Source organism: Falco rusticolus, chromosome 10 (genome assembly GCF_015220075.1).
Source record: "Falco rusticolus isolate bFalRus1 chromosome 10, bFalRus1.pri, whole genome shotgun sequence".
Classification (NCBI taxonomy): Eukaryota; Metazoa; Chordata; class Aves; order Falconiformes; family Falconidae; genus Falco; species Falco rusticolus.
Window position 1 is genome coordinate 2,227,485 of NC_051196.1, and position 20,512 is coordinate 2,247,996.

Consider the following 20,512-nt stretch of genomic DNA (forward strand, 5'->3'; position numbering starts at 1 on the left):
TGCCTGTATCTTCCTTTAGTTTCAGTAATCCTTCTCTCCCTAGTAATTACCTCTAATGAATATGCAGACAAGCCGTACAACCTTTCTTAGACATCATCTGTGCAGACTACACAGAGCTCTTTTGGGCTGTGCTATTCAGACAGGCTCTCTGACCGCCTTTGTACTCTTTCTGGGTTTGATTTCATCTTTCATGAGTGCGAGTGGTCTGAAATACCGTCACCAGCAGCTAGCACCAACTTTTGCCATCTACTGAAAGAAAAACATGGGTTCTTTTATTTTAAAGCATGTTTAGTAAACCAGGCCCAGTAAAGGAGGGTGGTCAAGGATGTCCCATGAACCCTACTTAAGGCTACGTAATACTGGGTGAACATGAACAATATTCCGCTAAGACATCACAAACTCGGTTTTCCATAATTGAATCATATACAAAGAAAGGTAATGACTATTTCTTAAGGCAGGAAAGGGCTAGTAACAATAATCCCGAGTACCCTCCTCTCCATTAATCCTCTGAAGCTCTAACACTGAAGCCGAATGATGACAGTTAAACGTGAACGCTAGTTCTGTTTTTGTTGATCATTTTAACAGATGGACTGGGGAAGGTGTGGGTGTGCTGTGAAATGGCAATTACTGCAGGGAGGGAAATGCAGTTGGATGAAAAGGAAAAGAGATACAAATCAAAAAAAGGAACAAAGCAGAGAGAAAGGGAAAAATGAAAGAAAAAAATTCTAGTGACCTTACATTCCACTGTATTTTTCTGCTGAATTCACCAGTGAGATATTGAGGAAATGATCAGTAATGATAACAGCTACATCTGTACTTATTGTACCCAAGCCACTATTCCGCTCAGATCTTTGTAGAAATATCAAATTGATTCAAGTGAGATACTTTCTAGGAATGGAAGCTTCCAAAACCCCCCATATTTATACCCTTTTTGACAGGACACGGCTAAAATAGAATTCAGATCTCTCCTCAAAACGAACTGTCTATTCCCAGCTCCTGCATGGTAAACAAAGAGCTCCCTTCTGCCTGGCGATCCGAGCAGCACACGCAGTGACAGCAGCAGGGACAGCAAACCAAGAGACCCTCCAATAATGAAAATAAGATTGCTGCTAGTAACAAAGAGCTATCCTTTTCTCCTCCTGGCTCTCAGCTCTTGAGTATCTTCTATTTCAAATTCTTACTCACAATTCACTGGTTAGTGCTTGTTATTAACTACCCGATCTGTTTTTTTCCCTCCCTAAGGAAATAAGAGCTTAATTTTGATCAAGAAAAGGAGCAGGGGGAGTGTCACCCTGGGACCCTGATTTAACTTCACTGTTTTCTCTCTCATGCGTGTACATTCTCTGCTGTACTGCACCACTCAAAACATTTAGGGGCTGTGCTCCACGGAAAAACTCAGTTAGAACAATCTGGAGATCCAACCTCTCGTGACCTGCTCCCTGGCATACTCAATCCATCAGCACTAAAATCTTTCAGAGAAAAAAAAACAACAAACCCAACAGAAAACCCGTTATGTTTATATTATGGAAACTAAGCTGGAGAGGGACTCGGTGACTTTCTTGTCATGAAGAACAGCTGTCTCATGCCCCAGGGTACAGCCTTAACTTCTGCAGTGTTCTTTCCGTAAAAATGCTTGGGAAAATATTTTCTTTCTTTCTTCAAAAATCTGTTTAAAAAAGCCCTTTTAAAGTGCCTAATTTTTTTTTTTTTCTACTTATTCAGTCAGTGCTACTTATGTATTGCAAATGTGATGGCTACCGGGTTTGGAAAGGTAGGGACATTAGTAATAGCACGAAGAACTTTTCACCTGTGTCACCAAACAGAGCATGACCTGGTTTCGTACTGAATGAAAGCAAAACCAGCTGCAGCTGTCAGGTAATGCTGTAAAGAGAGTTGTGAAGGGAGTTTCAGTTCCCTTCTTAGCAGACAGGTGTCTGCATCCCAAAAGCACCATCACAGCTGGCACAGACTGATGCTGTTGTTAGCAATCTCAGCAGAGAGGCCAAGCAGTGATCCGAGAGTTTATTTATAAATATTTTAGCAGACTGAAGAACCAGGAGGAGTTTTAAATTTACATTTCTTTATACATACTCCCACCCAGAATCTGTGAGCTTAGTAAATCTGTATAAAATCATCACCACAGCCTGACAATGGGATTTACAAGGGCAATGTACCCATAAAGGCAGACGCCTCCACTGACAAGCAGGCAATCTTGCCTTCCAAAATGATTTTAATTGCTAATTTTTTTTAATTCCCCAAAACATTAACACAGTGTTAATGAAGGATACAATCACTACGCAGTGCTCACCCTTGCAGGGTCTCTGTGGTAGTGATGGGATGTACCCTGGATGCAAAGGCTCAGTGCCGAATGCCAGGAGCTCAGCACTGTGGGACTAATGGTGCTCAGGAACACGGGGCACAAGAGGAAAGAGCAGACGGGAAGACCCTCGCTCTGAAGGCTGCTGGAGGGTAATGCCGAGCAAATGCAAGAGGGAACACAAGGCAGGTTGTGTGCCACGAAGTGAGAAGCCCTCGCTTTTGTCAGGAACGTAAGAAAAGCATACTCTCTCCAATAGCGAAGCTCCAAGTAACAGTCCTAGCGGTTTTGACCTGCCAATGGTTCTATCACATCCCTGACAAACTGCGGTACCAGCTGGGAGAGCCAGACAATTCCGGCGGACTCTGCAGCGTGCTAACAGGTCAGCAGCACCGAGGGATTTCTCCTGAGTGCCCACTGTTACACGGGCGGAGAATTACGGGGCTAGAGAAGAGACACAAAGATAATCTGCCCTCATGATTCAAAAGAGAAGGTAACTGACTTCTTCCTAGACGCTCTACCACCTCCACTCATCCTTCGGTCAGGAGCAAACACACAGCAGTGGCAGCAAATCAACAAGCTACCTTAGTTACTCGACTGTAAACGCAACAAGGTGGCAAATGAAGCCTTGCTCACATGACTCACAGCAAATGCCTTCTTACCGTGAGACGTTTCGAGGCATCCACTTCAATCATCCCCCGCAAAAGGTTCTGACAGTCTGGGGGGATAAAATGTGGCATGTGGAACACTCCACGTTTCACCTTCTCCAACAGTTGCCGCAAGTTGTCGTCATCAAAAGGCAGGGCACCCTGCAGGGATGTGACAAAGTGGTGGATGGGAGAGACGAGCGAAAGGGAAATGGAGTGAGCAAAAGGAGAAAAGCCAGGATAAACGTGGTGAGAGAATGGAAGAGACGAAGTCAGCTCATAATGATTTATTAGAATAAGTGAAAAAAACTTTTTATTTACTGAAAATAAATAATTTCTTGGTGCTGCTATATTTTCTCCAACACAGGAAACAAAACCGAGGACAGTTTTTTTATTAGACCTTTAATTAGAAAATAACTACCAGTATAAAACATAATAAAAAATATGAAATTGCCTTTCCAGGCAAATTCACCAAAGATGCATGGATTCACTTAAATTCAGCTCAAGCTTTTGATCTTCTGGTATTCCTCCTGGGCATACTTTCACAGCAGCAATGTTTACCATCTCCTTATTTTTAATCTTCCCGAGACACATTTATTGCAGACATTGAAAAGGAGGTGAACAGCATTTGAGAGACTTTCCATAAAGAACATCCTCTTCCTGATGGAGCCGTGAAATGACACATCTGAAAGAAACCCTAACCAACACTAGCCTTTGGAAGCTGCAGACGTTCTACCTGTTTAATACACTCTATCCAGTTCTCATGCTGTGGTCAGGTCATCAGTTCCTATTGCTTCCCTACTGCAGCTCACTTACATGAATGGCTTGAGGTTTTTTTAGCGGAAATTACATTTTGAATAGCTCATCAGCTTGCCACAAAAAGTGGCAAAAGACCTACCCTTGCTGCAAGGACAAAAAAGAAAAAAAGAAGTTGAAATCTTTAGGATAACGCCACCAACTGAAGCTGATATCCTTTTATAGCAAGTCTGCACCTTCCTAGATATTCTCACTTCCTTCTTTCACTGCCTAATTCCAGTAAGTGCCGAGCTTCCTCCATTTCCAGGATGGCTTGTGGGAAGCTGCAAGCTGTCAGCTGCTGTGATAATGAAGCTTTAAGTTGTCAGTTCTGGCACCGCTTTTACTACAGTGAGTAGTGCATCTGTATAAGCAACCCTCTGTCTACAGCTTACGGACCAACAGCTCTGTTTACGGCCGCCTCAGAACACCCACCTGATGGACCCGCGGCTGGGCACTATTTACTGTCGTCTGTTCGGTCCAGCGGCCTCGAAGAGAGAGCCTCCCTTCTGCACCACCCCCTGCGCTACCTACTTCTGTCCTAACCCTTCCAGACTTAAAGAAAAATCAATTCTGATCACTCAGGACACTGGCTAACGCAATTTAAGCCCCGATGAAGTCAGCAAGGCTGCTCTGTGGAATTTCCTGAAGGTAACAACTACAGCTCTTTTATTACCACCACCCGCCGTTATAGCTTGAGACTTCTTGTAGGGTTTGTCCTGACATAATTAACCGGAGAGCTCCGCGCTCTCCATCTGTAATAGATGTATTTCGATCATCTCGCAGGCTCGTGTATCTACATAGGAACAGACAAAGATGTACCGACAGAGGGACACCAAATCTTGACAGAGAATCTCCCTGAAAATGAAATGCCCGCTCCTACAAATCCTAACCATCTTGACACCTTCTCTCTTCTACTCTTACGAACTCAAGAAGTTAATACTAAGAGCTCATTATACAGCTCTATTCTGTGATGAGCCATGAAAATAGCTGCTCAGGAGCAATAGATGACCGGGTGCTATGTAGTTAGATGGTTAAAATTCTTCCCTAGCAACATCAAGATAAAGAATCTACAACTTAAAAAATGTCAGTGAATTTTAATGACTAAAAAGAAAAAAAAAAGGAGTAAGCTCAGTTAAGGGGAATTAAAGCATCATACTGCGACTACTTTGAGGTATTTTGATTTGGGCCATTAAAAAATTATAATATTTTTTTAAACAAAAATCTTTTACAATTTTCAAGTATTTTAAGGAAAAATAATGTGCAGAATGTAACTCTGATTGGACGTTGTACAAGTGCTTTTGCCAAATAAAACATTTAAGTGAAGTAATTAGTTTTACTAGGAAATCTACAAGGCCATCCAAATTTGACTTCAGGCTTGTTATTTTTATAATTGTAGATGATCATCTCAACTATTATAGATATTAAAAACTTAACATGCATATAAAATCTATTTTCATATACAGTATTCAATCTGCACATGGAATACGCTTATATGAACATAAAGTATATTTTCCTACATTATACTATTGAAATTGAGAACAAATGCCAAGCCTATCTGCCTTCAGCTGGACATCCAGTTGCTGTATATTTAGGAGTATTACATTACCACTGCAAATCAGAACAAATCCCACAGAGAGCTGAAACTTTGATCGAAAGAAGGATAAGCTACAAGATACCACATTTTGAATACTAAAGAAAGTATTACTGAGCCAGATGGAAACTAATTTAAACTTTGTACTACTGGCTCAGTTTTATATTCCCAAGTGTACCAAATTAAAATGTAGCTCAATACTTGCATGAAGCAAAATTGTTGCACTCAAATCTTCTCTTGATAAAACACTGCAGTTAATGTATGCATATACCTACTGAAACACATCTATACATACAGCAGAAAAAACAAACGCTTCCCCGAACCAGCCATATTTTGGTCCTGTGAAGGACAACTTATTTGACACTCTCTGTATCCTGCAGCTGTAATCCTGCACATCCTTTCCAGCCAAAAAAATGTGCTGCAATATCACAAAACAGCAAAGAGCTTTTATGGAGACAAGTTTTTGATGCTTGCCTATGCTCTCCTGTGCAGGGCAGCAGCATTTCAAAGCAGCAGTGAAATATTCCTCCTGCTTTTCCTTTGGGACTGATGTAGAAGTAAGAGAAAAGGATGCAACTGAGAGGTACAAAAATAGAGGAAGTAAAAAAACCCATCTGTTCATGATGTCAATAGAATCGCCATTACATACAGCAGCATTTTTGGATTTTTCTTTTCTTTTTAAAGGATAGTGCAAGGAAGATGACTCACCACTAGCAACGCAAATAAAATGACTCCGCAGCTCCAGACGTCTGCTTTCCTTCCATCGTATTTTTCTCCCTGCGCAGCAATGACACAGAGGTTCAAAAGACTGCTCGCTAGTAAATGAATTAATTATCCTTGAAGAACATGAGAGGGGAGAATGGGAAACCCCACATTTCAATTCAGCTACGTGCTTCCCAAGTTGGCCTTCCCAACTAGAAGGCCATGACACAGCCCATTAATTGAATTTTTATGAACATCAGTTTACAGCCTTTTCTGGCATCTGTGAGAACAGGCTCAGAAGTAGGGAGCAGGGTAGGAATGGTCAACAACTCACAAATGACTAGACCTGGCACTCAAACAGTGTCAGAGGGGCATTAAGGACACCAAGAAGGTGTTTTTCTCTTCCCTGGTTCTTCAGGGAGCTTGTCACCAGTCATATTATTTGCGAACTCACAGCACTGTCTGGACAGTCTCTTCTGTACGCTCCCTGCTCAGCTTTACATTAAAGGTACGCTTTAAAAGATGGGAACCTTGAGCACTGAAATCTTGGGATACTGATTTTCAGAGGACAAAGGGAGAGTAGAGGGAAAGGATAGTTCGTATTATTTAAGAGAAGCCAACACCACTGACAGCCAACCCCCGTTCTACTGAAATGACAGCTACATCAGAGACAGGGAAGCGTAGGGGACTGCGTCCCCTGGGCGGAGAGATCAAGCTCAGCAAGGCTTCTGTGTTTCTGTCTGATCACATGGCATGAAGGGTACTGCGAGAACAACACACCATCATTTCCCTCATATGGTCGATGTGGCTTGATTCAGGGCTGAGCCAAACAAACAAGACCATAGTCAGGTTCTTGTGTGCTTTCCAGTGTTGTCTGCCTTGGACGGACTTGCTGTACAGAGGGTTCATCTGCGTCCTGGCAACAAATGACACTTTAAAAAATATATTTATACACACCAGTGTTAACAACTTACCCGAATGACTTCAGGGCAAGCATAATGTGGTGATCTGAAACACAAAATACAGTCAAATGAGCATGTAACAGCCTGGTATTTATGGATTACGTGCATTTCCATTTTGTTTAGCAGAATCACGATTGGCTCGCTTATACAGAACGCAAGTGTGCAAAACCAGCAGATTTTTCCTTAACTCAACGAGAAAACATTTCTAAGAAACTCAGAAAATGGTCAAAAACTAGCATAATTCACAATTCTGTGGCCCTACTATGAATTTCTTAAAAGCAAGGCAAGAAGAGAAGACGCGGCATATTCTGTGACTATATAGAATTCCAGCCTTCTAATGCCACCCTTGAGCTTGGCCTTGTATCTAATTAGAAGGAAGGCCCACGCTGGGTAGCCTTTTGTAAGAAAAAAGACAGAACAGTATTTTCAGACCAAACACATGCATCCATAAAGCACGTTTTGCATTTCGTCTGCTAAGACTGCTCTCAATTACTCCAGCGCTCATAAAAACTGCTGATTTCAAGACTTCAACATCCTTTTTTTTCTCTTTTAAAACACTAAAAAAGATGGAAAGTAGTACTATTACCTAGTGGGTTAATATATTCTTTTTGCATCCTTCTACCCATATATTTCCAGTTTGATTCCTCACTGAAAATAGTTAATTACTACAGCTTGCCAGGTAATCATTTTAATTCCTAAAGATTATAGCCATGGCTATTTATTTTATAGTCTTCATTTAAGTAACTTGACAAGTAAAAGGGATGCAAACTGTCTGAGATCTGTGTGCAAATCACGCTATTGTTTATACTGACACCTCCCAGCAGTCTCTGAGCCTGCCTTCATTTGTGCATTTGTTTCTTGTGACAAACGCAATCATGGCTGGGCAATACCTGTCGCACGAAGTAATGAGCAGAACAGAAGCGCAGTGAGGTTAGCTTTGTGCTAAGGTGCTAAAATAATGCCCAGTGAGACAGCCAATTAATTGAATTTCCATACACACTACATTTATCTTATGGCAAAATACCATCCCGTGGGCACGGAACGCCCTGATTTGGTATCACAGCTTTTGGCAGACCATGATAATAAACTCAGGGCACACTTGGGACTGCAGCTGCCTTGGCAGCAAAGCTGAAGCAGGGAGAGAGAAACGCAGTTGATCCCTCACCAGTTTTAGGAAAGATGGAATTCAGAAGTTTAGAGCAAAATTTAATCCACACACCCCCATTTAAGAGGTTATTGCAGGTATTCTAACCAGGTCGCCCTGCTCAGTAGTGATCCCAAGTGTCTTAATTTAGATTGGATTTTAAAAACCTCCATCGAGAGTAAAAGCAGACAACGAAAGGAGAGCTGCCCTCGGGGTGCTGGCCAGGGTGGGCTCTTGGGAGACCAGAAGGATGGACGTGTGCTCCGTGGGCAGGACGGACACCGGGGCTCTCCTGGCAGCTCTGCCACTGGCAGCCATATGGACACGATTACCTGACATTTGTAAAAGCTGCAGCTGCCCACAGTTTGGAAAAGGTGACCAGACCCTCACCACAAGTCTACTCCCCTGACTAAAGCACGAGCAATGCCACCACAGCTCTCGTACCTCACAGAAGTCGGCGTGACTGAATTCACAGGGATTCGTATAAAGCTTTAAATTTTTACAGCAAAAGCTTCTGTAGTAACAACGAGTGTGATGGCAACAATAATGAAATAAAGCTAAAGCAGTCAGTAATGTTAAAAAAATTATTGCTTCTGGACTAAGCGGGGGCTGATTCAGGGGACTTGCAGCATACTGCTGGCCACTGCTGGCCACTGCTGGCGTGAGAGTGGGGCCACAGCGAGACACTGAATTCCTTCATGTTATATACGTGTTCCCAGCCCTCCAGTGTGTATCGATCCCTGTGAATTTGCTTCTTTACAGCAACCCAACAGCTACTCTACACCTCTTCTTTTTAATACCCCTGAGCCTTAACCACTAAAGAGTCATGTCACTGGACTAATACATGATTTCACAAGCTTTTAGAAGCCAAGTTAAATTATTCTTGTGAGCATGCTTGGCTATGGTGGTGTCTTTTCTTCATATCATAAAACCAGTGTATATTGTACAGGTCATCCTTAAGGTACACACAAATCGGAATGAAGGAGCAGCACCAGAACCGGGCCTGCAGCCCAGGCCTGGAGAAGCAGAGCCCGCTTGCCTTTCCTACAGAGGGTGACTCGTGAGGACACACGGTACATTAAACAGCTACTACAGGTGGTGTCTGCGGCTGAGCTAGAAACTTAAGCCAGCCCTCTCAAATCCTGCCAAGTATCCTGTACAGTTCAGCATCGTCCTTCAGCACAATACTTTTTGGGTGGCCATGCCATCTAGGGCGCACTGGAAGAGTCGGTATCAACTTGCAGCGTACTTCTGAGTGTTTATTTATATATGACGACTCCAACAAAGCTTTCAGAACGCTTAACTGTGGATGCTGAGCAAGGCAACCAACCTGACAGCTTCCTGTGCTAACATCTTTGAAAAGAAGGTGAGTGTTGGGAAGAACCAGGACAGGTATGTACCTCTTCATGTGTCCCACTAGCAAATGTACTCAAAGCCTTCACCCTGCTGAGGCCAGCTGTAGGGCAGTGGAATCTGCTAGGTGTCTTACAAGGCACAACTGAAATTCTGCTAAATTCTAGGAGAACGCGTGGAGAAAATGCTGTAATAAATCCTTTGAGCAAGTTGGATTGATTCAATCATTCAACAGCTGCACTGCAACTGCCCAGAGAGCACAGGTTTCTGGCACAGCCACTTGGAATTCCTGCCAGCACACACTAGCTAGGTATCTGCAGCATTGCCTTGGCTAACAGCTCTAAAAGGGATCCTCTGGCCAGCCACAATCCATAGAAAACTCATTTCCATGCTGCCAATCACAGAGCAACTTCAACTGCCTTAAAGAGAAACCTGAAATTTAATAAAAGATCTATTTATCTTTCTACAGAGTCATGAATATTTCTTTGGCTCTTATCACTAATTATTCAATATACGTGTGTCAAGAGCAACATTCCCTGCCTCTTCCCCTAGGCCATCCCCTCATCGTTCAGCGACATCTCTGTGCAGCAAAAGCCACAATCTGCCCTTGATAACAAATAAGTGTATCGCTCAGCAAGATCAAGAAGCAGTTGCTGCCTGCGGGTACTGCTGCAAAAAAAGCACTGATGCTGGCAGTGTTTATTTCAAGGGTGATGTGGATTTTCCCAGGCTAGTCTGCCTGGGGCAGGAAGGGCTCTCTGAACGGTCATTCACAGCTATGACTCTAGGACACTGTAATCTTAAGGACCTTGGGAGACCCTAGCAAAGCATTTACGTGGGATTTCAACCAGAGGAAATAAGCCAGAGTGCCATGGTGAAATCCAGGACAGCCCTGGGCAGGTAAGTCAGGCATTCAGAAAGAAACCTATATATCCTCGATGCATCTATCCTGAATTTCACCTGAGAAACTAGAAAAGTAGTTCTTGATCTGTGCATAGCAAGATACAGCGCAGCTACAGTAGACCTGAGACCACCGGGGCCACGTCTTCAGAGCAGAAGTGACGTGCCTGTGACCTGCGGGTCCCATTATGCAGGTAAGAGAGACCTGCACCGTGCACACACAGATCAGCTGCCCATGCACGGTTTCTCTGGGGACTGATGGCAACTGCTTTTGCAGAGAAGCAGCTGGCTGATCAGGAAGCACAAGGAAAGCTGTGTGATCCTACTCCACAGTGTGACAAATCATGTGTTACATTGCCTGATGGGCTCCCAGGTCCCATCAAAGACGAGTGTCCATGCCTGGGTCCTTTGGTCCTATATATAGATGGTACTATTTGAGGAAGAAGAAAAGCTTCTTTGAGTGCCATTCTTCAGGCCTCGCAGCTGGAGGCACAGCTTCTGCAGAGAGGGAGGAACAAGAAGTCGCCTTCCCTCTGTTTTTCTTATGCATGAAGTTACCTTGATACAGGAGGTTGTACAGGTGCACTGAAGTCCTCCCACGCCTCGCTGTTTTTGTTGTTGCTCGGATGCTGGAGTCCCTTCCTTCCCCCCTGTTAATCACTGTCTCCAAGCTGCCTTTCAGAGACAGGAGCTACCCACGAGCGTAAAAGGCTGCCTGTGCTTTCCCCTCACGCTGGGTAGCAGAGGGCTGAGATGAAGGGGAACGCCAGAGGAGTAGAAAAATAGATGAAGGGAATTCTTCAGGAGAAGGACATACATTAGAGCATCCTGAGTGGAGAAAGTGACAGCCACAGATCACAGAGAAAAGAAAGGGAGAGACTGAAGAAAGGGTTCCAGTAGCAGTGGGTAGTTAAGGCTGCAGTGAAGGCAGTAGCTGTAGGTAAGGCTGTAATTAAGGTAGCAGCTGTAGTTAAGGCTGAGTGCTATTCTGCCATTAAAGCTTCAACTCAGTCATTTAGCTTTATATGAGAAAACTCAGCATCTAGCCCTCAGCCATCTTACAGTTGTTTACTCCTTGAGTGCAATTACATTTCCGGGGAATCTGCAAATCAGTTCATCAATTAATCCATCAGTTCAAATTATTAAGACTTGGAACCTTTAAGAGATCTTAATTTTAAAAAATGAAACAGACCCCTGTATTAAAAGGGCACAAAGATTGCAAAGTTAAGTATTCAGAAGTTAAGACTTGCTAAAGCAAAGCTTGCCAAGATGACACTGCCCTCAGCGGTCAGCCAGGCGGGCCGGGGACATGCTGCTGTCCCCGACACCTCTGCTCTGCTCGTGGCCGACGTCGGGAAGTCTGTACAACGTGGGGAAGTTCAGCGCCATGAAGGACAAGCCTGGGATAGAGGCAGCTGACTGACGGACTGGAGAACCAAATTCTCTCTGCCCCTGCCACAGAACCCTTCTGTGAAAGAAAATGAACAGGTGCCTTAAACTGAGATGCTCACAGGTAATTATAAGTTGCAGGTTCCCCGTTTTCAAACTCACAGTGTGACACATCTGAAGTTTGATTTATGGTGTTCAGAAGTGTGCGGAGCCGCGGCTGTGGTCGGTAGGACTCTGCTCTCCCAGCAAAGGACTGTTATCAGGCCCTGAGTATTCTGATACCAGGCCCCAGAGCATCCAACTGGTTGTTAATTTTGAGTTTCATTTTGCAGAATCATGTGTCCTCATATAAATCAGATCAATGTGGCAAACGTAATACGAGAACAGTCTACTTCATATTTGTAAACCTAAGACACTATGATGAAAATCCTACCTAGCATTCATAGCAAGGCTTGAATGCAGTGAGCAGAAATTATGAATGGATCCATAAAATGAATGATGAGGAAAAATCAAATATTAAAAAGCTGTTTATTCAAAAAAGCACAGCATCCAAACACCAAATGAGGCAAAGATTTGTTGGGGAAAAGCTGTACAAGCTCGTAATTAATGGCCATACCCTAATGTGCATGGGCTAAGTTAATGTTATGCTGGCAATCTGAAGAATAGCACATCTTAAATTCTCAGTTCTTGATTTGGCAGACTTAAACCTCTTTTACCATACCCTGGGATGTATTATAGGGGAGGCTGGTATTAACAGTTATTAATAAGGTTGTCAGGTATTTCCCTTTATAATCCTCATTTTAAGTTGCTTACGACTTACAATCAATTTAACAACTTAACAACAATTTTCCTTGCTTTTCGTCTGCCTCAGACTGGTTTCATGTTTGTGTGTGCATGCTACCTAAGCCTAATCTAAATTAAATGTTTTTTCCCATAATGAAGGGAAAATTTCTATATCCTCAACTGCAAAGGGAAAACTTGAATATTTGTTTGCATCCTCTAGAAAAATGTACTCAAACTGCCACTAGAAAACTGCAGTTTGCATTTACTAGCTAAAACACTCTGCAGCATCAGGATCAAAATTCTACCTGCACTGTTAACACTTCACAGAACAGTTCTACCTGAAACCGACACTGTGAGCTGGCAGCTCGTATCACAAGGTACCAAACCTCAAACCAAAGGGAGTGCAAAACCAACAGGAAACAGATCTAGGATTGACAGCAACTGACCGGGACAACCAGGTAGGGGAAACTAGAGCTGGAACCTAAAAAGGATCTGGGATCTGAGGCCAAATATGGAGCTGAAATGACTGGGAGAAGTTGGCAAGACTGGAGTGTAAATCAGGGAAGGAGACGGAAACAGAGTGCTGGGAATCAAAGATCTCCATGAGATGGGGTAAAAAGTACTAATTCTGGCATTTCCAATTTTAAGAGTCTAACTTTGAAACCCTAACAGTAAGTGGATGCAGGACATCTGCATATGTTTTGGACAACATGCACCCATTTATTATAAAGGGGAAAGGATACAGAATCAATCATAGAATCGTTTGGGTTGGAAGGGACCTTAAAGATCATCTGGTTCCAACCCTCCTGCCATGGGCAGGGACACCTGCCACCGGACCATGTGCAGCATCTTGTCTTGTCATTAAAATCAGAAATGCTGCTTGGACACCGAGGTGTGTGGCAAGTGTGTGGCTCTTCTGAATTAACGGCTCATCACAGGTGTGCTGACACACCAAACACAGATGTAAGGGAATCTGGAGCTAGACGACCTCTGGTAGCATTTCTAACAAACACACAGTGCATTGGTTGTTATAAATACCCTGAGCTAAAAACGAGCCAGTAATCAGTCCTAATGAGAATATGTCCTTTTTCGTCTGATCGATCCAGGCAATCTGTGGGTCTGCAAAGTGCTGCTAGGAATTGCTAGGGAGAGCTGGGAGCAGGGTAATCGTGCTGGAGTTGGAAGTTGCTGTTTTCTGCCATTATGCCACTGACAGGTGCAAGGCTTTCTTCTCACTCTCAGTGAAATCCTAACCAGCATCGCTCATCCCACATGCACACAGCTTTCTGTATCAGGCCAGGGGTTCTCCTACAGAGACACCAACACAGGGAAACTGTTGCATACGGTCAGTTGTGGGAATGTCAGCAGTGGTCTCAGCCTCCCTACTGACTGCCTCTGCAGAGATGGGAGCTGGTGCTGGAGAAAGCTCCATGTTCATGTCAGCTCTGGCTGGCTCTTGGTCGGGATACGTTTGGAGGCAGGGAGCACAGAGGCTGGTACTGCTGTGGGCTCTCAGCCACCTGGCAGCGTGCAGCAATCTCCGTGCAGCAGGACTCAGTGTTTCAAAGTTGTGATGAGTGAAACAGAAGCGAAGAGATGGCAAAAAGGTTTCTGCAAGGGGCAATGAGGAATTTGGAAGGATCTTTGCAAACTCACAAGAATAGTAACTCAACAGTTTCCTCTTAAAATCCTTCATTTTAGCCACAGGCCCTCTTAGTTCACGAAAAGGGAACAAGGATCAGGGAATGCCCCAACCGTTTCTACTTTTCCAAGACTCCTATAGAAATGACTGAAATTTATGTTCAGAGCAACTTGAGCACTGCAATGACTCGCTAAGATGGAGAACTGAAGCAGAGAAAGGTAATTTATCTTGTCTAAGACCACCCTGAATGCCTTCAGCAGAGACAGAAATCAAGCTCAGATCACCTGGGTCTCAGTCCTGAGGTTTAACCATGAGGCACTCGCTCTTCTTGCCTAGTGACAACTCAGGATAGATTGGACAGTATCTACCATTCTGAAACGCTGCAAGGCAGCAGGCTGGGGAGAACTGTGGAAAGAGACGGGGAGTGTCTCTGCATGCCATTGCCTGGATGGGTGAAGAGGAGAAAAAGCCAAAGAGATCTAAAATACTAGCAGCAGCATCCTACCACATCTTCTGCTTCTCCCTTGTCCGCTGTTTGCTCGCAGACCTCCCCTGCTCCTGGAGGAATGCAGAGACTCACTGTGTTACTTTGGCATTGCAAGGACCATCGCTCCGTGAGACTGCCTCGCTGTGCAATGTCTGCCATAAACAGAATTATTCCCACAGACCCTACACACAGCTCCTCTTCCCCTCAAGGGTCTAAAGCCACGTGTTTAAAATGATGGCTTATTCCTCTGTGCTGCGTATATGCAGGATTCACACAATATACATTTCCAGTAACGGGGATTCATTACAATCAAGGCCTAACGTGCAGTCTGTCAGTGACAAATTATGTCAATGAAACAGCAAGTCCATCCTTACCTCCCTCTCCTACACAAACACAACTGGACTGAACTTTTGATTGTTTCCCCCAGGTAGGCACCAGTGCTGGAGAAAGCCATGCAGATGCGAGGAGCAGCTCTCAGAAAACACTAACTCTGAGGTATGCAATACAGCATACTTCAGGCTACGATATTATCTTCACGAGGCCAGACAAGGCTCTATGGTGACCTACAGCCTACCCAAACTTTGGACTAAACTTAGCACTTCACTTGTGACAGCAAAGAATTTTTGACTGCACTGTGCTGCACTGACAAAGTTAGCTGCATCACATGGCTCAACCCCATCTGATCCTCCCACTCTGACTGACAGAAATACCTGGAGACTCCTTGTGTGACTGTCAATGGAAATGTTACAGTTTCATCTCATTATCAGTGTTCACAGCACAGATAAAACCATTCTGGAAATTAACTTCTGGGTGCACTGAGGAGCATCTCATTAAAGCTCTGTACCTCAGCCATGATTCACTCTGTTTTGCTCCTTTTCATGCTGGCTGAAAGTACCAGCTACAGGGGTAGGTAAAACTGTTGCCTTGAAAAGCTCTGAGGTTGGTTACTGTGTGTGCTCCAAGGGAAAGGGAGTCATAACTGGATTGCCTTTCTTTGTGAACAGTGCGGCATATTGTTATATACTCCTTCCTTCCTTCCTTCCTCCCTTCACCCCCCAAACCAGAGAGATCACAAGACACCAGTATCAGCCATGCTGGGCTCCATGCCAGGAGAATTAATGAAGTGGTGTAATAGCTCACACGGAGGCCTAGTGATTGGCACCACACTTAAAATGCATCTGCAAGGCAGGAGATCATAGCGTTGCTGCTGTGTTCTGTTTATTACAGGCACATCTCTTCCGTCCCATTGATTTCTTTACTAGCGCGTTTTAAGGCCGCAGTGTGGGGGCTGGCTCTGCTTGAAGCACGGAGGTTTGAATTCCAGCACAGCTTATGGTAAGGAGCTCTCTCTTTGAGACTCTAGACCTGGATGACAGAGCCCGGTGCTAACAAGAACAGGAACCCTGCCGAGAGGTTCCCAAGGAGTTTGAAAAATCTTACAGGGCAATGTGAGCCCAGGTTGGTTTTTATACTTCCTCTTGTTCTTTCCATGGAAGCAAGTGGGGAAATTTTCTGTAAAGAGTGTAGAGGCGTTGTGGTAACTGCAGGGAGGACTTCATTTCCTAATCTAGGGGGGAGGTTTGAATGCAGCTACAAGCAACAGAGGTGCAGACTTGTAGCTCCTTGCTTTTCATCTGTGTTGTTAAGAGGTCAAATCCTGACTTGACACAGACAGAAGGAACGGGTGGATCTCAGTGTACTCATCAACCAGCATTCGATCACATCATGAACTTAAAATAATTTTGCTATCCATTATTCATGACTCGGAAAGCAGAGCTGTGCAGCTCGGGACTGAGAGGCAGTGGCTGGGCTGTGCAGGGGACCACGATGGCTCCACGGCTGCCCCGGCTGCCTGGGCTCAGAGCACGGACTGAAGGAACACGGACTGCAACCCGCTGGGGCCGCAGCGGGCCTGGAGTCACCGGAGTCACCGGGCCGAAGTCTGGATGGGAGGAGGCGGAAATCTGCCGGTACTGTCTGCAGCTCCAGTTGCTGCTGGATGCTGTAGCAAATTCAGACACAGCTGAAAGCTGGCGCAGTGGTGCCAGGCTGCAGCAGCTCAGTGCAGCTGCTGCCCTTGCTACAGCTCAGCGCAGCAGCCCCCTGCACAGTCAGCATGGCACCAAGGCTCAGCTCTGGGGGGCTTAGGGGGCACGGTCCAGTGGTGCCTCTAGAGGTGATGGTGATGAGAGGGCACTGCCCTCAGGGAGCGCGTCCCCAGCCAGGGACCCAGGATTTGCTCAGCTCTTGGGCTTATTATTGCTGGCTCCCTTAGAAATACCTAGAAAGGTCTTGAATTGCCATGGAAATGTTTTTAGATTGCCCCTGCAATAATCCTCCTAGCAGTCTCGCCTTGCTTGTAATTGCAAAGGACCCTGCTGCAGCCATGCATCACGTCAACTTACTGTCTTGCTGGGAAATAACGATGCATGGTGTAAGTCTGCAGGTCTTTATTGAAACCCTTACTATAGACAACTTTTGTCTGGAAGCTATCACTCATTTTTGCAACATGTTCTGTGACACTTACCCACAACTGGTTTCTAACAAGCTGTCCCCAACCTGCAGTGATGCCATCCCAAAGTCTGCTATCCGGATGTTGTTCTTTTCATCCAGCAGAAGGTTTTCTGGTTTTAAGTCCCTGTGGCTGTAAAGAGAGGATCAAAATGTGAGTTAAATTATCCACGACAGCTTTCCCACTCCAAAGCTTGTTCCTTACCCAGCACAGCATCCAACCTATTACATTTTAATTGATTTCAGGTTTTTTGCTGTCCCAGGCAGGAGAACACACATACCCAATATCCAGCCTTTGCAGTACTCTAAACGCACCCCAAATGCCCACTCCTGATGAATGCAAGGCTTGAGCCTGCAGTGTACTGCCAGGAAACGAAAATCTTCAACTTCCAGCAATACCAACACAATCTGAGGGAGAGACTGAGAGAAATAGGTAGGAGGAGAGTTTCAGCTTGGATTTAGGGCTGATACACTCCATCACACGCCTTGAGGTAGGAGGCAACACCATCAATACATTCTGTCAACAACAGGGAACAAAAGGAGCGATATCTAGAGAAAAAAAACATCCTTGATGTAAATGCTACTGCAAAAAGCCCCTATTAGGAGTTGTTTACATAGGCACATGGCTTTGAAATAATTTTGGGTAATTAGGTCTGATAGAGAAATCCCTTCAGCCCAGCACTGCTTATAACTGAGGGCGCCAGCAGTGGGAAATTAAGAGAGAGGATTCCCTCCTTTCCATCAAAGCTCGATTCTCTTATTATTTGGTAACATGGGAAGAGCCAGGCAGCCATGACCTTCAGGATGGCAACTCCTGCTTTCAATCAAAGGTTTCATAATTGACTAGTTTATTAATCTCCATTATCCGCAGCCAACACCACTGTGCAGCCACGTCTGCTTCTTAGTACTCAAGTGCCTCTGTACAACTATAACATTTACATGATTTTATATCCAAAGACAAAAATCTCGCACAAAATTTGTGATGACTTTGCTTTTTCCCCCCTTTTTATTTGCAACTCTCAAAGAGTCACAGAGATGAGAGAAGCACTTTGAGCAGACTAAAGCAGCAGCTCTTTTCTTGGTTTTGCCTATGAGTAGGCAAAACGAGCCTTTGATGTCTTGCTAATAAAAGGTCCAGATAGGAGCACTGACACCTCGCAGGCAGAGCGGCCAGCTCTGGTGGCCAGTCCCAGCTGGAACCTGTGGAACATGGGCAGCTGACAACACGTGCAAGGATCAGGCAAACAACAGTCATTTGCAACAAGGGGTCACTAAAACCATCACCCTGACCAGAAACTGAACTCAGTAAAAGAACCAGCGTTAGGACAGTCTAGTCCAGTGACACCCACGACGCAAGGCAGCCTTATCGTCAAGCCATGTCCTCTTCACTTTTTAAGACGTTCCTCTAGTACTCCTCCTGTACCAAAGTGTGATAGTACCTCTACACCACTGTAAAGAAGGACAGTCTCTGCCTTCTCAGAGAAACACGAGAGGTACGACAATGTCTTGGAAATTATCTCCCCTGCTCTGACGAGAAGATGGGAATGATCAGTTAGAGACAACTGGTGAACAACGCACAGCGATTCTGTGCAAAACCAGAGCACACTGGAACAGCACAGCTGGGGAGTGTAACAGGTGTTTCCAAGGCAGACTTCCAGCAAAACAGCACACATTCAAAGCAGGCACTGGTCATTTACCTTATCACCAAGTCCTATGTTTCCTTCCCCCCTCACTTTTTAAAAAAGCATAGAATTTGGTCTCCAATCTTATATAAACAGGATGAACCCTGCATGTTAACGTGGCCTTGTTAACCATGGGCAGACAATCCAGTAGATAAGGGTGCCATTCAGATTTGCACATATTTTCATCTGACAGAGCAAAGGTGCTTTATCAAATCTATCTTTCTCATAGAAATCAAAGTTTCAAGGTAACTGGAGACAGTATACTTATTAGCCATATAATAACTATCAAGATAGTCATACCTACTTGACAAAAAAAAGCATGAGATCAGTGACAAGGAGATGTTCCAGAGGCAGTGAATGACCAAAAGAACCCCTGCATGCCACCATCAAGGACAGCAGTCCTGGACAAACGCAAGATCATCAACATCTGCCAAATGTGAACACGCTGCAGCTGCAACAGTGCAATGGAGAGCTCACAGTCCTGAGGCAAGCTGGGCAAGCTGGACACTAATGAGACAGTAGTGTGTGATTTAATCTTTCCTCCAGCAGACATCCTGGACAGTTCTCATCTTGCAACTGGTTTCATTAACGAGGTGCTGGGAAGATCTCATCTGACTGGGGAGATGCCCTGAAGTTCTCCTGTCTGAGGACAGTGGCAAGGAACAGCTCCCTGTAAAGCGAGCAGTGCCTGTTTGATGTGATGAAACAAGAAACCTCCCCATAGCTCCGGTGTGTCCTTCTGCTGTGCAGTGTGTGGTTTTTCACTGGCTGTGGTTGGTTTCCAGTCTTGACCACTGCTCCTGGCTGACTGCTGGACAGGTAACATAGTGCAGAAGCTGAGGGTGCTGCTGTCTGTGCCTGTTCCACTGATATGCTGTTTGTGCCCCGACTGATATCACTCATACACGTTCAATCTATAGCAGGCATACTGCTGGCATGTGCCTTTTGTACCTAAAATTTGAAATTCTTTGCTTATACTAAACTCATGTAGCTCTTTTAGAAAGAAGAAAGAGAACTTGAAGGAATGATCAAGGCAGAGCACGACCTAAGTACAGGATGTCCACAAGCGTTTCTCCAGCCTGGATGCATGCTCACTATAACACATGTTATTTCAGGAAAATAGTGCAGCTAAAGGAAATGCAAAACTGCTCCCCTTCCGTGCCCCAGAGCTACCAGCCTTAGCAGACCTGCCACAGGCCCTGCCTGGAGCGGAACCTACACGAACCTTGAGCCAACCCCACTCCCAGTCCACCAAGAGGCAAAAGGAAGGGATGACACCTCTGAAAATGAGAACAGGATTCACTGGTGGAAAGGAGTCTCTGCCTCCCTATTTCATCCCGTCTTTGCATCAGCTGGGATCCACAGACAGATAGTTTTAGGCCTGGGTTATTAGGGAGAATCGAGTGGGATGATCAGGTTCCTATAAAGTGGTCAATATATTCAGGGTTTTTTTAGAGAGCCACTGCAAGGGAGAGAGGGAAAAGGGGGAGCCACCATCCACATTCCAAACACGGAGTAAGCCAAACCTCCTCTGCTGTGCGATGCTCTTCCATGAATGCTCAGCCTGCAGGGGCTGATGGTGGTCTTCAGGCAGAGGCCCTGAC

General features: G+C 44.9%; 1 protein-coding gene across 16 annotated transcripts in view; it reads right to left on the bottom strand.

Moving 5' to 3' along the window:
- The window catches only part of BRSK2 (BR serine/threonine kinase 2), a 313,750-nt gene that overhangs the window by 65,306 nt on the left and 227,932 nt on the right, over positions 1–20,512 (bottom strand). For all 16 annotated transcript variants that reach the window (XM_037402757.1, XM_037402770.1, XM_037402761.1 and 13 more), the window contains exons 5-8: positions 17,243–17,359; positions 7,030–7,063; positions 6,062–6,130; positions 2,980–3,126 (exon numbers count right to left, since the gene is read on the bottom strand). In XM_037402757.1, the coding sequence (XP_037258654.1) occupies positions 2,980–3,126; positions 6,062–6,130; positions 7,030–7,063; positions 17,243–17,359 (367 nt within the window). The remainder of the gene's footprint in view (positions 1–2,979; positions 3,127–6,061; positions 6,131–7,029; positions 7,064–17,242; positions 17,360–20,512) is intronic.